Raw genomic sequence first — 21,150 nt, 5'->3', positions numbered from 1 at the left:
CTCCGCCGGACAGTGGAAGCACCGTGTTGGTGGACAGCCTGGAAACAGGGGGATCCACCGAGGGAGAAACCGTCCAATTGGCGGTAAGTTCTGGTGAAAACGGATATAACACCCCCAGGCGTTTTCCCCTCTGAAAACGTCTGGTTGGATTCTCTCTCTCTCTGGACAAGATTTCCTCGAATTCCGGATGAGGAGCGAAAAATTTAGAAGGTGGTTTGGCCCGTCTAAACGAAACCGCCTGATCTGCGAGTTCCGTAGAGGGATCCTTGATGCCACAGGTTTGGTTTATTGCCCCAATGAGGTTCTGGACTGTCTCACTCATGGTGGCGATTTGGTTAGGATCCAGCTCCGAAATATCCTCCGAGGGCGCATCAGATAATGCCTCGCCTGACTCAGGGGAGGAGGATCGGTGGGACACCAACCGCAGGGGAGGGCCGAGCGGCGAGATGGAGCGCGAAGAGGACTCAGACCGACGTTCCTGTCTGGACCTTTTGTGGCTTATCAAGGAGGGCTCGGGCGGCGGTTCCTGCGACCCGCTGGCCACTGCAGGGGTCTGCAGGGGTAACCGATCCAGCGCGGACACTAGGGTTTGAGATACCCGTGTTAAATCGGCCACCGATTGTGACAGAGAGGCGGCCCAGCCTGGGATGGGGGGATCACTCTCGGGCGGAACAGCCGGGGGATCCTGGGCGGTGGGAACAATTGGGTTGCTGCAGGACTGACACAGCGGGGAGGACTGACCTGAGGGAAGTTTGCTGTTACAGGATGAACATGCAAAGTACGTGACTAAGGCAGTAGATGAAGAAGAAGTAGGGGGGCGAGAGCGGCCCCGTTTAGAGGTAGACATTTTGAGGGACCCTGAAGATGCCAGTGGGTTAGGGGACAGTGGGCAGAGGGGGGTGTCAGTCTGCAGTGCAGCTACTCACGGACCCGGTCCTGGGAGATGTCCCACTTGTCGATGAAGTGCCCTGAGGAGCTGAATTCAGCGCAGATAGAGCTGCCCACAGAGGATGGGACTCCTGCGGCGTACGAAGGTGCGGGTGCGCTTGCGAGGGCTGGTGCTGCTGCCGGTACAAAGCGGTGCTCACACCAGACGAGTGTCCCAGGAGGAAGGGGGCGGAGCCAGACGCAGGGGCGCCGGTAGGCAGGGCACAGTAAGTCGGGCGGGAAAAAGCCCGCCCGCAGAGCCGGAAGTGAGGGGCCCGAAAACCGGAAGTAGGCCCCGACAGAAGCCGGGGCCTAAATTAGGGGCCGGCGGCCGAGGAAAGGAGCCAAGGCGCCGGAATAGAGCGCCCTAAGAGACAGCTAGCGGCGCGGTCGCCCACCAGGCTGCGCCGCTGAGGGGCGCCCAGAGAAAGACCTCCTGCGGCGCCGGGGCAGAGCGCCGCAGGGAGAAGCGGCGCGACAGCCTGCAGGGCTGCCGCGCTGTGGATGGTGCCCCATGAAGAGCCGCAGCACCGAGTGGTGCGCCGCAGGGGGGAACGTATGGCAGCCCAACGTGCAGGCATACAGAAGAACGGCGCAGCAGCCTGTAAGGGCCCAGCGCCGGAAAGAAGGCAGAGGGCCCCCGTATCTGAATTGGACGAAGAGGTGCTGTGGGGGAAGAAAGCGCACCTACGGATGTCGCAGCGCGACACAACAATCCCGGCCGCGTCACTGTATGGACGCATCATGGTGTTGACAGGTATGAAAGGAGGCTGGGAGCCCCTAACAAGACCCCCCCCCTATAAAAGATGTGGGATGGGACTGGGGAAAATACTCACCTAAAACATCCCACGCCGAAACTAACCTGACAGGAAGGGTATGAGACGTCCAGGGAGCTGATGGACGTCCTCGTCTCCGCAACCGACAGGCTCTGGTGGGCGAGTGGGTGGGGGACGGAGCCAGGACCGGACTTCTGAGCACGCTTGTGTGCTAGGATCTTGGGCCTGGAGAGGGATCTATGAGGATACGGGGTGGCAGTACACGCCGTACTCATAGTCCGCTTGTGGGACTACAGGTGTGACTGCTCACCCTGTATCCCTCCGGAAAAACCTGAAAAGAAACGATGCACATTGAGGTAGATAAGGGTCTAATGAAAGACCCGTGTCCACCTCCTACTGACACTAAGCTAAACTGAAGAGTATAATGCCAGTCGGTGGGGTGTACACTGCAGAGGAGGAGCTAACTTTTTTATTTGCATAGTGTCAGCCTCCTAGTGGCAGCAGCATACACCCATGGTTCCTGTGTCCCCCAATGAGAGGCGATAAAGAAAGCCGTGCGTTTAGCTACATAAGAGAGATACTGACTTTGAAAGCAGTCAGTCTAATAATGAAAGTTTTTATCTTTAAATAAATCTAGATTTTTGGTGATCGCTCGTCTTTACCATATCTCTTATGCGTTAAAAATATACTGCATATCAATGACACACATGAGCGAAATACATACCAATATATTTAAAAAAATATCTTTCAAGTTCCTGGTGTCCTCCTCTGAAAGCCAGTGTCCATCATCATCGTCACCAAACCTCCCGGTAAGTATCTTGATCTCTATTTTACCTAATTGAGAAGAAAAATAAAAAACACAATTGCAGCTTACATTTAGACACTGGGGAGGGGGGCAGGAAGAAGTCATACTATTTCTTGTCAGTCTTTCTACTTGTATTCATAGTCTGCCACTCCAAAGTCAGTCCTGCTGTACAGGCACAGTGCCCCCTGCAGTATAGTGCCCAATCACATGAGCACAGTGCCCCATGCAGTATAGTGCCCAATCACATGAGCACAGTGCCCCCTGCAGTGTGGTGCCCAATCACATGAGAACAGTGCCCCCCCTGCAGTGTGGTGCCCAATCACATGACCACAGTGCCCCCTGCCGTGTAGTGCCCCATCACATGGGCACAGTGCCCCCTGCAGTGTAGTGCCCTATCACATGAGCCAAGTATACAGTGTCCGTCTTCATCAGGTGGATGACGGTTTAACCGTTGAAACGCGTTGTGGTTCAACACTAAAATCCTTGTTTTGGTCTCATTTCCAGCGCTCCTAGGACAGTTATTACTATTCTTTACGGCATTTTGTATCCTCCCAGAAGGTTAACGGCTGGAGCTGCGGTGGACCTTTTGCTTTCAATTTTAACTGTGACCCTCACAGCGCTCCCTAGTGACCGCTTTCTTTTCCCTTGAATTTCAATTTTGACCCTAATGACCAGGCCAAATTTTACAATTCTGAGCAACATCACTTTATGTGGTTATAACTCTGGAACGCTCCAACGTGTCCCACTGATTCTGAGACTGTTTTTTTGTGACACATTGTACTTAGGGATAGTGGTAAAGTTTCTTCAATATGACTTGCGTCTATTTGCAACAAAAAAAAAAAAAACAGACATTTGGCAAAAATTTTGCAATTTTCATGCCCTAAAATCAAGAGGTTAAGTCACACAAAATAGGCAATGAATAACATTTCTCACACGTCAACTTTACATCAGTACAAATTTTCAAACAATCATGTTTGTTAGGAAGTTAGAAGGGTTAAAAGTTGACCAGCGATTTCTAATGTTTCCAACAAAATTTACAAAAGTGACATTCAATTTTTAATTATTAATCAGACTTGGAAAAGCTATGAATTTTTGTAATATGTTGCATTCTTACTTTGCCTCCTCTCCCAAACACAATGCTTCAATCCTGTTGTAACTGCCCAGTTTAAATGGGCTTTCTGACAAAAAGTACATTTAATAACTAGATCTTGGAATAATAAGTTCCACAAATAGATGTACAAAAAAAAAATGTTCCTGTGCTGAGATAATCTTACATGTGCCCCTGCTGTGTACTGTATAATGACTGTTCAGGAACATGGACTGATCATACCACATCTCCTGCGAAGGGGAGGACACAAAAGAGTAAACAGATATTACAGCGGGTGATCACAGCTGATGCTTTCTAGGAGATACAGCATGTTTTTCAATAGGCAGGGAAACTCATCTCACAGCAACAAAAAGAAAAAAAAAAAACAAAACAAAAAAAAAAAAAAATCAGCTGCAATCCCTTGCTGCCCCTGTCTGTATACTCCATTTTGATTCCCTCGCCCAGGAGCTGTGGTATGATCAGACCATGTTCCTGTACAGTGAGACACAGTCATTACACAGTGCACAGCAGGGGCACATTTATAAGATAATCTCAGCACAGGAACATTTTTTATTTAACATACATCCAATCGTGTAATTTATTTTTTATCTCTAATCTGGTCTTTAAAATATACTTTCTCTATCACTTCATTTGGGGAGACAGGAAACAATGGGTGCATGCTGCTCCCCACTAGGAGGCTGACATTATGCACACACAAAAAAAAGTTAGCTCCTCCTGAGCAGTATATACCCACCAACTGGCACCAAGTTAGTCAGTTTAGCCTTAGTGTCAGTAGCAGGTGGACATGGGTCTTTCACTAGTCCCATATCGGCCTCGGTTTTCGTAATTTTTCAGTAACGATTTCCCTTTTTGTCAATAGGATTCCTCTTCTATGTCTTGTAGGCATACAGTGTGAACAGTCATTCTGTAAGTCCCACTTATACACCGTGAATATGGGTGGACTGACACCCCGCATCCTCATCTGTCCATCAGGCAGAACCCAGTCACCAACACATCAAGAGTGTTCAGGTGATTCGAAGATTGGTCCTGGCCCCCCTCCTGCCCGCTCACCCACCAGAGCCTGACGGCATAAGGAGGTACACACATCCCGCAATTCAGTGAAGTTTTGACTTATGTTTCTTACATCTGAGACATCTCCAGGGACGAAGAGGTACTCCCCCACAGATTTCCCCAACTCCAAGATTGCTTCAGCAATGGAGTGGAGCGTCTGGCCAGATCCCAGAATTAGAAGAGGTTTTTCCCGAAGGAGTTAACAGCGTCCCAAAGAATCTGACAGCATTTTCTATTTAAATCAATGTTCATATATGTGTGGGACTCTGTATTAGGGGGACATGTGTGTGGCGCTCTTTATTATGGGTGATTTTGAGTGTTATTTACTTTACCGGGCCTTAGGCCCGCTTTTCACCTACTCCCCTCTCAATCACCGGCCTCTTTTCATACTCTAGGACCGACTTTCGTGCGGTGCTCTGTTTCACCCCCTCACTTCTTCTATGCCGCGAAGACCTCATTCTCCCGCTGGCAGAGTCCACGTCCCTTCTGTGGAGCAGGAATCTGCGCACCCTTTTCTTTCCGAAGCCCTCATCTTCCACCTCCCGTGATCGCCATTTTTGGAGATACGGACACTGCATCACAGGAGCCTCTCCAGCCAGCCTTCCTGACGCAGAACGCTTTGATCAGCTTGTGGGATCAGTATTCCTGTGCGATGTTTCCCTGCGAGTAAGCTCTGCAGACTGACATTATCTTTTTTCTGTCCCCTTACCTCTGGCATTTTGTTAGTGAACCGGTCTCTCTCTTCTATCATGCCTAAATCTTTCTCTCCCAGAAGAGGCAAGCAGCATTCCAAAGGGTCAGAATAGGGATTGCTCTGGCCTTCACGTTGGAAGGCCTTCCCCACCCAGATAATTTAAATGCACACCCCAAAAGGGCTGTTTCCAGATCCTGGGCAGAGAGGGCGAATGCCTCTCTGCAGAGGGGAATGGGAAAAATAATGATTACTTACTGGAAATCTGATTTTTCAGAACCCACAACAGAACCCATTTTTATTCCCTCCTCTGGTGTATTGTGCATAGAACAGCGCGTGGGAGTCCAATGTATTGCCAAACTTGTATATATTTGTGTCTACTAAACTAACCAAATGGAGTTCCTCTCCTGCTATGTAAATCAAAGAAGTGTACTAGAGGACTTGGCCTTTTAAAGCTGTAGGGTTTCCTGTCCTTTGGGGGAGGATCCTCTCTCCATGGTGCGTTCATGGGTTCTGGAAAATCCAATTACATCATTTATACCGCACGAGGAATGGCATAAAAAATAAAACCAATTCTTTACCTGCTTTTTTTTTTTTTCATTCTGCCTCACAAAGATCGCAGTAAGGCTCGGCGCACATTTATCCTGCGCTCTGCACTGAGCGCTAACAACGGGATTTCTGTGTAAATCTCTGAAATACGTGATTCAGACAGAACTGCTGGCGGAAGATTCCCTATATTGAGGCAGATGGAGGCACTGTGGAACCCGTCTGAACTGTGACCCGGCAGGGACCGTCTTTTTAGAATTGCATAAAAGTGCCATCGGCCACAGTTTTGTTCACTTCTGAAAAGGACACCATAGAACAGAGGCCAGACGGAGTCCAGAGTAACTCTGCTGCCTCATTATAATGAATAGATCCCTTGGGGGTTTCATCTGAATCACGTCACTCAGAGATTTAGATGGTGGTCAGCATAGAGCCCCCGATAAATGTGAACCCAAATGTAATGTAAAATGTTCCCAACTAAAGCTTCAACTCAATCCACAAAAAAAAAAGCAAGTCCTCACTCAGAAATATAGGGGGCATCCAAGTTACCGGTAGTACAAAGGCTCTGGAAAAGCGAACTGGCTCCTCACCCGCCAAAAGAAATTTAGCAAATTCTGCACTCTCAAATCCAAATGCTGCTTTCCTTCTGAGCCCCACAGTGTATCTAAACCACATAATGCGTCCACGTTTGGCATTTCTGAAGCGATGAGAACCCGCCTAACTTACAGGTGCATATCTCCATAAGTACGGGCTGGGCATAGCGTACTGGTGACTGCAACGTACTGGTCACAACAGCGGCAGCATTCATTGCTGCTCGTTTCTGGAAAATACCCATGGTGTCAAAATCATCACTACACCTCTAGATAAATTCCCCAAGGGGTATAGTTTCCAAAATGGGTTCACTTCTGCTTTTCTAACAATTAGGGGCTCTGTATATGGAGTATAGGAAAATCTGCACTCCAGGAGGCAAATAGCGCTCTATTCGTCCCGAGTCTTTCCGTATGGCTAAGTAGTACTGTACAGCCACATATGGGGTATTGCCAAGTTCAGTTGAAATTGTGGGACAAATTTTGGTGCCATTTTTCCCCACTTGTGTGAAAATGTAAAATCTGGGGCTAAAACAAAATTTTGGTGGTAGAAACTTAATTTATTCTTTCTTCACCGCTCAGTGGTATAAAATTCTGTGATGCACATGTGGTGTCAATATGATCACTAACTTTCCTATGTTTACATCCAACCAGAGTCATGTTAATTACAGTGGTAGGTTTTCAACACAAAAATGTGACCTTTTTCGGTGAAGAGGAGGGAAATCTACAGCAAAATCCTTATGTTAGACATGCTGACAATAGAGATAATCAAATACATATTCAAGACCCTCTTCTGATTAGTAGGTCTGGTGCGATGCCATGTTTACTAACGAAAAGAGATGTTGGGGATTCTCTGCCGCATGTCCGCCTTTTCATACTCTACATACTAATATTGGCAGCCACTTGGTAATTCTGGCACATGTAGAAGTATATTCTGCTTTTCATATTGTATTTTTCTATGATCATTGACCTCTTCAGTGCCTTTAAATATACCTTTTCTTTTCCATAAAGGGCCCATTATCCTATTAAACGTTTGAAGCAGCTTGAAACTGGAGCTTCATGAAGCCTTGTGGTGAAACCAGTTGTAGTTAAAGCAGTGAAGCCATTACTATACTGATGTCTATAGATGAGAATGGTTAAAGAGGTTGTCCACAACTTTTTCACTGATGACCTATCCCTAGGATAGGTCATCAATGTCTGCTCGGTCAGGGTCCGACACCCCACACGGTCAACTATTATCGGTATCGGTGGCCGTCCTTGACCAGAAATTCTAACTTGAGGAGCTGGCTGGTTTTTTGTAGTGGCCGCGGAAGGGTACTGTACATCTGCCTCCTGTTCTTTTGAATAGGAGACGATGTTGAGTACCCTGTGGTGGCTTCTACTAGATTCTAGTAACTAGAAGACGGCCAGCTCTGCAAGTGAGCATTTCTGGCCAGCGGTCGCCACTTCCGACACAGAGAACAGCTGATCGTCAGGGGTGAGGCATGTCAGAGCCCGACCGATCAGACACTGATGATCTAGCCTAAGGATAGGTAATTAATGCTAAAGTAGTGGACAACCTCTAAGGGTACCGTCACACAGTGCAATTTTGATCGCTACGACGGCACGATTCGTGACGTTCGAGCGATATAGTTACGAGATCGCAGTGTCTGACACGCTCCTGCGATCAGGGACCCCGCTGAGAATCGTACGTCGTAGCAGATCGTTTGAAACTTTCTTTCGTCGTCTAGTGTCCCGCTGTGGCGGCATGATTGCATGGTGTAACATATATCGTATACGATGTGCGCATAGTAACCAACGGCTTCTACATCGCACATACGTCATGAAATTATCGCTCCAGCATCGTAGATTGCAAAGTGTGACAGCAGTCTACGACGCTGGAGCGATATTGTTACGACGCTGGAGCGTCACGGATCGTACCGTCGTAGCGATGAAAATTGCACTGTGTGACGGTACCCTAAGTTCACAATTTGCATGCCAATACTGGTTCCTGCAGACTTCGACTTAACGGTGTTAAGATGATCTGTGTAAGGTGAGATAAAAGTGAAGTTTACAACAATCAGTAATTTAGAAGGAGATTACATCCGCAAGATTACATCGAGCAAGGCGATAGCCAAGATAAGCAGTCATCTCACTATTCATAACATTCACACCTTATGCTACCTGGAAGCATAAAAAGCCACGGCACCAGGATATTCTACTAAATGCCAAAAAGCCAGCTCTTCACTCATCGGCACGAGGAGCCTACCTTCTGCCTTCAGGCCTTCCTTTTCAAGCAGGTCTTTTACAATATTCTCAATGTGTCTCAGTTGTGGATTTTCGCTGCTCATTTCCTTTGTCTCGGGATGCTCAGAGCTGCCCCGTCGTATCTTTGTGACCCTGACTTTTACACGGCCATCCGAACGGTCATCTGATGTGAAGAAGGCGATAGGAAAATATAACCCACCATCAATGTACTAGTATAAATAACAGCTAAAATCGAGTGGGTCATGGCCGTTCGGGTGAGTAAAGGTGACGTTACATTGCACAACATAAGACACGTAAAGACAGAAGAAACACTGCCAGCAAACAGAAGCAGTAGGAAAGGAAGACCTGAAAGCGCAAAGTGTCCAACATTCTAGGTATGAAGTCAAACTCATGGATTCCCTGTACAACGCAAAACAAGTCATCTATCAACAATCATCTCATTTACACCACTGCTCACCAGCCTACAGCAGTGCCATAATACAAGAACTCTAAATACCTTAATGGTTATCACCATATACCAGATAAGAATATATAAAAAAAAAACGCTACATGATGAGTGAGCGGTGTCCATTATTCAGAAATTCATTGGGTATCCCCAAAAACTAATCCAGAATTTTAGAGTAAAAACTTCCACTATTTGTGAACTGAACTTTACGGGTAGACCCTCAGAGCAGATATCCCAATGTTTTTTTTTTTTCAAATCTGCACTTCAGTCAGTAACTGGAGAAGAGGACAGTGAGCGGACGCAGAGATCGCAGAATTATAAATGCAGCTCTGGGCTAAAATATAGACTGCAGCGCAGGCCTGGTAGAAGGGAAATAATACAAGTTTCAGCTGCTCAACATTTTTCTTCATATTATATAAAAATGACACCCGTTTCAGGACGAAGATACACTTTACCGAAAACCATCTTATGAATTTAACCTAAATTTAAGGGGACCGCACAACTTTTCCATCGTACTACTGTAAATATTAGATCTGCAGCATGTATTAGTACTCGCTGTGCTGCCATTACTGTTCATATTCCTAGAAGTGTATGAATACTCCACAACTGGTCAATAAAAAAAAAAAAAGATTGTATATTCCCCAGGTCAATGGAGTGCGTTCCTACAGTCTGGTGACGTCCGGTGAGTGCTGACGGAGTAAATACAGAGTTTCAGATTTTACAGCATGTTAACCAGATCTGACCGCCCACATCCTGCACATTTGTGTGTAGACCACGTACCCATTGGAGCTTTGGCGGCAGGATCGCTGTGGTCATTAGTCGGGATCTCATCGCTCTCAGCGGCCGGGGTCTCTTCTTCTGTCTCCATGGCAGTACTGTCCAGTTTATCAATCAGCTTATTTAATGTTGTGGCCAGTGATTTAGTGGCTTGTTTCCTATCGAATTCTCCCTTCAGACCTTCAGTCTCCAACTCTTCCTGAGCCTACAACATCCACATTGCAATAGTATCAGTATAATATAATGAAAGACCCTGGACGTGGCAGTCATACCAAATACCGATGGTCAAGTCTGATCACATGCTCCCAGTGAAAAACGCTGGTGCCCCTGGTCCTGACTGGTCCTGGTCCCAGCTCTAATGCTGATACAGCTGTCAGTCAGTGTCAGGGGCACGGTTACAGCTGCCATTCTATATACACAGAGCAGTGACTGAACTGGCGCCAGCCCCGTGACTGAAACCTGAACTCTAACAGAAGGAATAAAGTTAAATTTTCTGCCGGCAGCGGCGAAGTAAGTGCAGACACCATGGAGGTTCAGAATGCCATCATCATGCAGATTAACCCCATATCTGCAGGTCAATAGCGTTTTTTTTCAAGTGACGGGTTCTATATAATGTATTAACAATGACAATTTTCTAATTAAAAGTATTCAAAAACCCATTTGAAGCATTTTTTATCTGGGTTCTGAGGCAGATGCACTAGGATTTATAAACTAGAACCCTCCATCCTTGTATCTGAGTGACAAGGTTGTATTCTCGCTAGATTGTCATGTGAGAGCCCTGCTCCAAAATGGCGAGAAACAGCGCAACCTACTGTATAGGTGGCACTACAACATTTTAAAAGTACACCCACCCGTATATACAGTAACGCCTCGAAGACAAATTCTGCAACTCTGTTTCAGAGACATCAGTGATTATGTATTTGGAGAAATAGTATTCCTATTTCAGACATTTATGACATCAAATATTTTTAAAATGGGAGTCCACGGCCGTCTTATTGAGGCGGCACTTTCTATTCGGTAATGTGGGAGCCACAGACACACTCAAACACGTACTAACGTCCCACCCATTCTCTGCCCACATGTGATGGTCGGCAGTACTTCATTCACAGTGTAGGGGCAGGACCCTCACCCTTCAGACATGTCTAGCATTGTCTGCAGATACCTCAAAAACATCCAGGACAAAAATTCTCCTACTGAAAAGTGAAAAAAAAAAAGCTCAAAACTGTATAAAGGGATGAGGGCTGGAGGGGAAAACACAATGAAGAATGATATTATAAGTAGGAAACTTAATGTTCCCATTAATAGAAGTTTCGTCAGCAGGGCCAATATCAGATCTTACTATTTATAATGTCTGCTACAAAACATTGTCAGAGTTGGGTCAAATAGATTCACACCACTTAGTAACATCGGCCCCGTCAGTAATCTGTGGTGGTCAGAGAGCAGCCCCAAGAATGGCCTCATACTTGGCTACATCTCCAGCTCTGCTTTTGATTAGAGAGCCTGGCAGTCACGTGACGTCATGTCAGGTTGCCTAACCTAAGAAGAACCACGGATGTTGGCAGCGGCTTACAACAAGTGGCCACAGATTACCAATGTGGCCCATGGACAAGGTCCAGCACCAACTCTAGGTGACAATAACAGGATTTTTGGTTGCTTACCGTAAAATCTGTTTCTTGAAGCCTCCATTGGGGGACACAGGAACCATGGGTGTATGCTGCTGCCACTAGGAGGCTGACACTATGCAAATAAAAAAGTTAGCTCCTCCTGTGCAGTGTACACCCCACCGACTGGCATTATACTCTTCAGTTAGTGAGAAAGCAGTAGGAGATAATGAAACAAGGTTGAAAAACCATAAACACAAACTTGAGAACTGTAACGTGAGAACAGTCATAGAACAGATAACAGCAGAAAACATTGGGAGGGAGCTGTGTCCCCCAATGGAGGCTTCAAGAAACAGATTTTACGGTAAGCAACCAAAAATCCTGTTTTCTTTATCGCCTCTCATTGGGGGACACAGGAACCATGGGACGTCCCAAAGCAGTCCCAAGGGCGGGAAAACAGACTTCCATCAGGTCAGAGGACTCACCACTGCCGCCTGCAGGATCCTTCTGCCTAGGCTGGCGTCCGCCGATGCGTAGGTATGGACCTTGTAAAATTTGGCGAACGTGTGGATGGAAGACCAAGTTGCCGCTTTGCAAAGCTGTAGGGCGGAAGCCCTGTGGTGCACCGCCCAGGAGGCGCCGACTGCCCGGGTAGAGTGAGCCTTAATCCCAGGAGGGGGCACTCTGTTCTTGACCCGGTAAGCCTCCAAAATTGCCGTTCTGATCCAGCGAGCAATAGTCGCTTTAGAAGCCGGCTGGCCTCTGCGCGTGCCATCAGGAATGACGAAAAATGAATCCGTCTTCCGGAAAGAGGATGTTCTATCCAGATAAATCCTCACTGCCCTGACTAGGTCCAGCTTGTTCAACGATCGCTCCAGAGGATGAGTCGGAGCTGGACAAAAGGAAGGTAGAACGATGTCCTCGTTGAGGTGGAAGGTGGAAACCACCTTAGGAAGAAAAGAAGGTGGAGGTCGGAAGACCACCTTGTCCTGGTGAATGACCAAAAACGGAGGGCGGCAAGACAGTGCCGCCAGCTCGGAAACGCGGCGAATGGACGTGATGGCCACAAGAAAGGCCACCTTCCAAGATAAAACTGATAGAGGAATCTCCCTAAGAGGTTCAAAGGGAGAAACCTTCAAAACGTCCAGTACCAGGTTTAGGTCCCATGCCTCCACAGGGGCCCTGTACGGCGGGACGGCGTGGGCTACCCCCTGAAAGAAGGTCTTAATCTGTGGCCGAGAGGCCAAGGTCTTCTGAAAGAGGATGGAAAGCGCAGAGACCTGACCCTTCAGGGAACTAAGAGCCAGGCCCGAATCCAGTCCTGCCTGAAGGAAGGCCAAAAGAGAAGGCAGGGAAAAAACCATAGGCGGCACGCGGTTGGACTCGCACCAACGGAAGTAGGCCTTCCAGGTGCGGTAGTAGATCCTGGAAGACGAAGGCTTCCGAGCCTGAATCATGGTGTGAATCACCCGGTCCGAAAGGCCGGACGCTCTTAGAACCGCGGTCTCAACAGCCACGCCGTTAAACTGAGCGACCGAGAATTCGGGTGGCAGATCGGACCCTGGGACAGCAGATCGGGCCTGTCTGGAAGGCACCAGGGAGCGTCCGCGAGAAGGTTGACGAGCTCCGCGAACCAAGCTCTCCTGGGCCAATCCGGGGCGATCAGGATGACCGGCACCCCTTCCGCTTTGATCTTCTTCAACAGTTTGGGAAGTAATGGAAGGGGTGGGAACAGATAGGGCAGCTCGAACTGTGACCAAGGAATGGCCAGAGCATCGACGCCCACTGCGAGAGGATCGCGTGACCTGGAGACGAATTGTGGAACCTTCCTGTTGATCCGAGACGCCGTGAGATCCACATCCGGAGTTCCCCATCGAAGACAAATCTGATGGAAGACCTCCGGATGCAGGGACCATTCCCCCGCCGCGAGACCCTCGCGGCTGAGGAAGTCGGCGGCCCAGTTTTCTACGCCGGGGATATGCACCGCGGATATCACCGGAACCGTTGCCTCTGCCCAAAGGAGGATCTTGGACACCTCGGCAAGGGCCAAGGAGCTCCGAGTCCCCCCCTGATGGTTGACATATGCCACAGCCGTGGCATTGTCCGTCTGAATCCGGACTGGAAGGCCCCTGAGGATCCTTTCCCAATGGCGGAGGGACAGAAAGATGGCCCGAATTTCGAGGACGTTGATCGGCAGCGCGGACTCCTGCAGCGACCAACGGCCCTGAACCGTCAGGTGGCGAAAAACCGCACCCCAGCCGATCAGGCTGGCATCCGTTGTCACCACCTGCCAGTGAACCGGAAGGAAGGACCTGCCCTGGGAGATGAGAGGAGACGTCAGCCACCAGTTGAGAGACCGCTTGACCCGAAAGGAGAGTCTGATCGGCCGATCCAGGGAGAAGACCGACCTGTCCCACTGAGACAGAATGGCTTGCTGAAGGGGTCGAGAATGGAATTGGGCGAAGGGAATCGCTTCCAAGGTAGCTACCATCCTCCCCAGAACCTTCATGGCCGATCGGAGGGAGGGAGGCCGAGGACCCTGGAGCAAGAGAATGTCCCGACAAAGGGTGGATCTCTTGTCCTTGGGAAGGAAGACTCTGGACTGACGAGTGTCGAAGAGCATGCCCAGAAAGATGATGCGCTGAGAAGGAATAAGGCAGGACTTCTTCCGGTTGACCAGCCATCCGAAACGGGATAAGGTGTCGAGAACAATGGACAAGCTTTCGTGGGCCTGAGCAAAGGACGGAGCCTTGATGAGGATGTCGTCGAGGTATGGAAACAGAACCAAGCCTCTGACCCTCAAAATGGCCATCAGCGCCGCCATGATTTTCGTGAACACCCTTGGCGCGGTTGCGAGACCGAACGGCAGGGCGACGAACTGAAAATGATCTTGTTGCACTGCGAAGCGCAGGAAACGATGTCCGGGAAATATTGGAACATGTAGGTAGGCGTCCTGGATATCTATAGAGCATAGAAATTCCTGAGCCTCCATGGAAGCAATTACTGAACGAAGGGATTCCATCCTGAAGTGTCTCAGGCGAACCCTCCTGTTCAACAATTTGAGGTCCAGAATGGGACGAACCTTGCCGTCTTTTTTCCGTACCACAAAGAGGTTCGAGTAGAAACCCGTGTACCGTTCCTTTTCTGGGACGGGAACGATTACCCCGGATTTGAGCAGAGAAGCGATGGCTGCGAAGAAGCCCGGAACCAAAGCGGGATCTTTTGGAGGACGAGATTGGAAGAAACGATCTCTGGGTCGGGAGGCGAACTCTATTTTGTATCCCGAAGACACAACTTCCCTGACCCATGCATCCTCTACTGCGGAAATCCAGACGTCCCTGAAACGGAGAAGACGGCCCCCCAACCTGGGAGTTGGGCTGGAGTCTTGCCGAGAGTCATGCGGAAGTGGATCTTCCAGTCCTGGGCCTGGACGATCTACCCTGGGAATAGCGAGGACGCCAGGACGGAGTGGGCCTGAAGGACACCGCCTTCTTCTCTTGACGTGCCTGTGGCCTCTGTTGCTGCTGGGAAAAGGAGTTTGATGCAGCGAAGCGACGAAAAGGCCGGAACGAGCGAAACTGCCGTCTAGGAGGAGGGCGTCTGCAGGGGTAACCGATCCAGCGCGGACACCAGGGTTTGAGACACCCGTGTTAAATCGGCCACCGATTGTGACAGAGAAGCGGCCCAGCCTGGGATGGGGGGATCACTCTCGGGCGGAACAGCCGGGGGATCCTGGGCGGTGGGAGCAATCGGGTTGCTGCAGGACTGACACAGCGGGGAGGACTGACCTGAGGGAAGTTTGCTGTTACAGGACGAACATGCAAAATACGTGACTAAGGTAGTAGATGAAGAAGAAGTAGGGGGGCGAGAGCGGCCCCCTTTAGAGGAAGACATTTTGAGGGACCCTGAAGATGCCAGTTGGTTAGGGGACAGTGGGCAGAGGGGGGTGTCAGACTGCAGTGCAGCTACTCACGGACCCGGTCCTGGAAGATGTCCCACTTGTCCTTGGTGGAGAAATCCCCTGGTGCTGAGCTCACAGAAGTTGCGGGCGAAGGAGCGTGGCGCGCTGTGTGAGGCACTGCAAGGGCTGCTGCTGTGGTGTGAAGCGATGCTCACACCAGACGAGTGTCCCACGAGGAAGGGGGCGGAGCTAGACGCAGAGGCGCCGGTGGGCAGGTCATAGTATGTCGGGCGGGAAAAAAGCCCGCCCGCAGAAGCGGAAGAGACAGATCCGAAGACCGGAAGTAGGCCCCGGCCGAAGCCGGGGCTTAAATTAGGAACCGGCGGCCGGGAAACGAGCCGCGGCGCCGGTATAGAGCGCCGGAGCTATGCGCCGCGACGGGAGGCTGGCGGCACAGGCGCCGCAGCCTGCTAGGCTGCGCCGCTGAAGGGCGCCGCAGATCCACCTCCTGCGGCGCCGGAGCAATGCGCCGCGACGGGAGGCTGGCGGCACAGGCGCCGCAGCCTGCGCCGCTGAAGGGCGCCGCAGATCCACCTCCTGCGGCGCCGGAGCAATGCGCTGCAGCGATAAGCAGCGCGATAGACTGCAGGGCTGCTGCGCTGAGGACTGTGCCCAGTGAAAAACCGCAGCGCTGATAGTGCGCCGCGGAAAGGAGCGAACAGCAGCCAAGAGCTGTCAAGAAAGAAGGTGCTGGTCACGGGTGAGAGCGCTGCGGCCAGAAAACAGGCGCCGCAGCCTGCTCAGAATGGGGAAAATGCTGGAGCTCCAGGATCACCGATAAAATATCGACCGCGCCGCAAGGTTACAGGCGATGACCGGGTAAGAGAGGGTCACCGTCTGGGAGCCCTTAAAGGGAACCTGTCACCCCGTTTTTTGAGATTGAGCTATAAATACTGTTAAATAGGGCCTGAGCTGTGCGTTACTATAGTGTATGTAGTGTACCCTGATTCCCCATGTATGCTGAGAAATACATTACCAAAGTCGCCTTTTTCGCCTGTCAATCAGGCTGGTCTGGTCAGGTGGGCGTGTTCACAGCGCTCTTTTCTTCCCCAGCTTTCCGTTGGTGGCGTAGTGGTGTGCGCATGTCCAGAGTTCCGACTTCCCTGCGCCCACGTGAAGACACAGCGCGCGATCTGCGCTGTAATCCCTTGCATCGGTGGGGGCGGCGCGTGCGCAGATGGAGTGCTCTGCTGCACGGGGCTTCAGGAAAATGGCCGCGGGATGCCGCGCGTGCGCATTAGAGATCGCGGCGGCCATTTTCCCAAAGCCGAGATGCAAACTCGGCTTTGGGAAAATGGCCGCCGCGATCTCTAATGCGCACGCGTGGCATCCCGCGGCCATTTTCCTGAAGCCCCGTGCAGCAGAGCACTCCATCTGCGCACGCGCGGCCCCAGGAAGATGGCCGCCCCCACCGATGCAAGGGATTACAGCGCAGATCGCGCGCTGTGTCTTCACGTGGGCGCAGGGAAGTCGGAACTCTGGACATGCGCACACCACTACGCCACCAACGGAAAGCTGGGGAAGAAAAGAGCGCTGTGAACACGCCCACCTGACCAGACCAGCCTGATTGACAGGCGAAAACGGCGACTTTGGTAATGTATTTCTCAGCATACATGGGGAATCAGGGTACACTACATACACTATAGTAACACACAGTGCAGGCCCTATTTAACAGTATTTATAGCTCAATCTCAAAAAACGGGGTGACAGGTTCCCTTTAACAAGAATCCCCCCCCTAACAAGGATCTGGGATGGGATAGGGGAAATACTCACCTAAAAAACATCCCACGCCGTACTAACCTTAAAAGAGGGTGAGACATCCAGGGCTGATGGACGTCCTCGTCTCCTCCAACCGACAGGCTCTGGTGGGCGAGTGGGTGGGGGACGGAGCCAGGACCGGACTTCTGAGCACGCTGGTGTGTCAGGATCTTGGTCCTGGTGAGGGATCTGTGAGGATACGGGGTGGCAGTACACACCGTACTCATAGTCCGCTTGTGGGAATACAGGTGTGACTGTTCACCCTGTATCCCTCCGAGGAAAACTGAAAGAAAACGACGCACATTGAGGTAGATAAGGGTCTAATGAAAGACCCGTGTCCACCTCCTACTGACACTAAGCTAAACTGAAGAGTATAATGCCAGTCGGTGGGGTGTACACTGCAGAGGAGGAGCTAACTTTTTTATTTGCATAGTGTCAGCCTCCTAGTGGCAGCAGCATACACCCATGGTTCCTGTGTCCCCCAATGAGAGGCGATAAAGAAATACACGCCGTCTGCACCATTTTTGATCAACTTTGCCACAACTTTTGATACTGGAGCTCCGAGCAAGTCTAGAGGAGTAAGACAACACGAGAAATCGTGGGATGCAATCATTTTTCTAACAAAGTGGCCTACCTGACCACTGGACTGTGCAGGGATCTGCATCTGGCCATGGTCACTAAAGAGGTCATGCTGGGAGAAAAAAAACAATGAAGAAGATGCAGCCACACTACGTTCTCTTCATTCTCCGTCTCGGTGAGCGCCCCCAGAGCATTTCACTTTAGGAATAACTCGTAAAGGTCACTGGTGGCACATGGCAATGTATTGCTGCTGTAATGGTATATGCACACATAGTTAAAGACGGTGGACATGCCAAGGTTTTCATAGGTTTTACTTCTTTTAAAGGGAACCTGTCAGCAGGATTGTGCACAGTAACCTACAGACAGTGTCAGGTCGGCGCTGTTATACTGATTACAGTGATACCTTGGCTGATGAAATCCGTCTTGTGGCTGTTTAACCCCTTTCTGACCTCGAACGGGATAGGAAGTCTGAGGTCAAAACCCCCGCTTTTGATGCAGGCTACGGCAGTGAGCCCACATCAAAGCTGGGACACCTCAACTGTTTTGAACAGCTGACATGTGCCCGCAATAGCGACGGGTGGAATCGCGATCCACACGCCGCTATTAACTAGTTAAATGCCGCTGTCAAACGCTGACAGCGGCATTTAACCGGCGCTTCCGGCCATCGGGCCGGAAAGGAGCGCATCATCGACCCCCGTCACATGATCAGGGGTCAACGATGCGTCTGCATAGTAACCACAGAGGTCCTTGAGACCTCTATGGTTACTGATGCCGGCTTGCTGTAGTCGGCGCTCATAGCAATCCTGCAATTTAGCTACATAGCAGAGATCTGTTGATCGCTGCTATGTAGCTGAGCCGATCCAGTTGTGCCAGCTTCTAGCCTCCCATGGAGGCTATTGAAGCATGGCAAAAGTTAAAAAAAAAAAAAGTTAAAAAAAAAAGTGAAAAAAATATAAAAGTTTAAATCACCTCCCTTTCGCTTCATGCAAAATAAAACAAAACAAAACAAAACAAAACAAAAAAAAAAAAATCAAACCTACACATGTTTGGTATCGCCGCGTTCAGAATCGCCCGATCTATCAATAAAAAAAGATTAACCTGATCGGTAAATGGCGTAGCGAGAAATAAATTTGAAACGCCAGAATTACTTTTTTTGGTCGCCGCAACATTGCATTAAAATGCAATAACGGGCAATCAAAAGAACGTATTGGCACAAAAGGGGTATCACTAAAAACGTCAGCTCGGCACACGAAAAATAAGCCCTCACCCGACCCCAGTTCACGAAAAATGGAGACACTACGGGTATCGGAAAAGGGTGCAATTATTTTGTTTTTTACCAAAGTTTGGAATTTGTTTTCACCACTTCGATAAAAAAGAACCTAGACATGTTTGGTGTCTGTGAACTCGTAATGACCTGGAGAATCACAATATCAGGTCAGTTTTAGCATTTAGTGAACCTAGCAAAAAAGCCAAACAAAAAACAAGTGTGGGATTGCACTATTTTTGCAATTTCACCGCACTTGGAATTTTTTTCCCGTTTTCCAGTACACGACATGGTAAAACCAATGATGTCGTTCAAAAGTACAACTCGTCCCGCAAAAAATAAGCCCCCACACCATATTGACGGAAATCAAAAAAAGTTATGGCTCTGGGAAGGAGGGGAGCGAAAAACGAACACGGAAAAACCTAATGTCATGAAGGGGTTAATCTTTATTTTCAGTTTTGAGTTCATGATATGCTCGTGCCCTGGGGTGGTCTGTGGGGAGTCTTCATGTGGTGATATTGCTTCCCTGAAAAATGCCCATGCGAAAAAATTGCAAATTGAAGCATCACAAAGTTTCAGATCTATGATATTTGAGGTGCAAGGTGAGGATGTTCACAATATGTGATCAACTTGTGATTTACAGCTGACCTAGTGCAAAACTGCAAACATGCTGAAGAGCTGTGGTTTGTAGCAGTCTGTCATTACCAGCAATAGATAGATCTAGTCTGCTCTTATCTCTCACTGATTCTGCCTTACTCCTCCCACTAGCCCAGAACAGCAGCACATGCAGAACCAGCAGCAGTGGGATCCAGAGGAGCCATCACTGCTATCAGTGTCCACAAAAGAATCACTGTATTATCTATGGAGTTACATGGGACTGCAGGTCAGCTCTAGTACATCATCTCAGTGGGTGCCCACCAAAAGCAGGGTGCTAATGGCTGAGATAGATGGTACTGGAAGTCCAGAAGGCACCACAGAAAATACGTACGCTACTCACCTGGTAGCAGTGTTTTTTCAGGAGCCATGACAGCACAACGAGAGAGGGGATCCGCCCTTCAGGGACAGGAAACCTCAGACATAAAAGGGCGGCACCTCACTCACCCGCCAGTTGGTTTACAGAGTATGAAAGGACCTTCTAGGTTAGTAGCACATAAACAATATTAATATATGGTACAATTCACCCAGTGAATAAACTTAGGAATTTTTCTAAAGGAAGTGTTGAACCCATAAACAAAAGAGGGTAGGGAATATAAGGGTGCTGTCATGGCTCCTGAAAAAACACTGCTACCAGGTGAGTAGCGTACGTATTTATTCAGTCGCCATGACAGCACAACGAGAGACTTTCAGAGAAGTGAAAAAGTGACTAGGGAGGGATAATAGCTTCCAGCACCCTTCTCCCAAACGTGAGGTCGGAGGAGCCACCTAGATCTAATCTATAGTGTCTAAGAAAGGTGGATGGAGAAGACCATGTGGCCGCCTTACAGATGTCCTCAATCGATACTTCTGCTCTCTCAGCCCAGGATGTGGCTACCGCACGAGTGGAGTGTGCCTTTATACCTTCTGGAATTTCCACGCCACCTGCGGTATAAGCAAGAGATATCGCCTCCCTAATCCATCTGGCTAGGGTATTTTTTGATACTCTAAGTCCCTTCCTAACCCCCTGGTAGGATAAAAATAAAGCGTGGTCTTTTTTCCAGGTGTCTGTTACCGAAATGTATTTGAGAAGGCACCTACGTACGTCCAAACAATGAAATCTCTGCTCCTTATTGTTAGAGGGATTAGGACAAAATGAAGGTAGGATCACCTCCTGGGATCTATGAAATTTTGAGGCAACCTTTGGAAGATAAAGAGGGTCAGGCCTCATCACCACTCTATCTTCCAAAAATTGCATATATGGACGTTGCCTGGATAATGCCTGAAGATCACTAACCCTTCTTGCCGATGTAAGGGCAACTAAGAGGGCTGTTTTGACCGACAGGATCTTGATTGGAACAGAGTCAATAGGCTCGAACGGAGCTTGTGTTAGAGCCG

General features: G+C 49.3%; 1 protein-coding gene across 2 annotated transcripts in view; it reads right to left on the bottom strand.

The window, feature by feature from the left end:
• Positions 1–21,150, bottom strand: part of OS9 (OS9 endoplasmic reticulum lectin) — an 86,836-nt gene that overhangs the window by 12,934 nt on the left and 52,752 nt on the right. Inside the window, exons 12-14 of one of the 2 annotated variants that reach the window (XM_069758587.1) lie at positions 9,960–10,161; positions 8,736–8,897; positions 2,428–2,537 (exon numbers count right to left, since the gene is read on the bottom strand). In XM_069758587.1, coding sequence (XP_069614688.1) covers positions 2,428–2,537; positions 8,736–8,897; positions 9,960–10,161 — 474 coding nt within the window. The remainder of the gene's footprint in view (positions 1–2,427; positions 2,538–8,735; positions 8,898–9,959; positions 10,162–21,150) is intronic. The other variant, XM_069758588.1, reaches the window with a different exon arrangement.

Source organism: Ranitomeya imitator, chromosome 3 (assembly GCF_032444005.1).
Source record: "Ranitomeya imitator isolate aRanImi1 chromosome 3, aRanImi1.pri, whole genome shotgun sequence".
Classification (NCBI taxonomy): Eukaryota; Metazoa; Chordata; class Amphibia; order Anura; family Dendrobatidae; genus Ranitomeya; species Ranitomeya imitator.
Note: the sequence above shows the minus strand (reverse complement) of the source record. Positions and strands in the feature narration are given on the sequence as shown.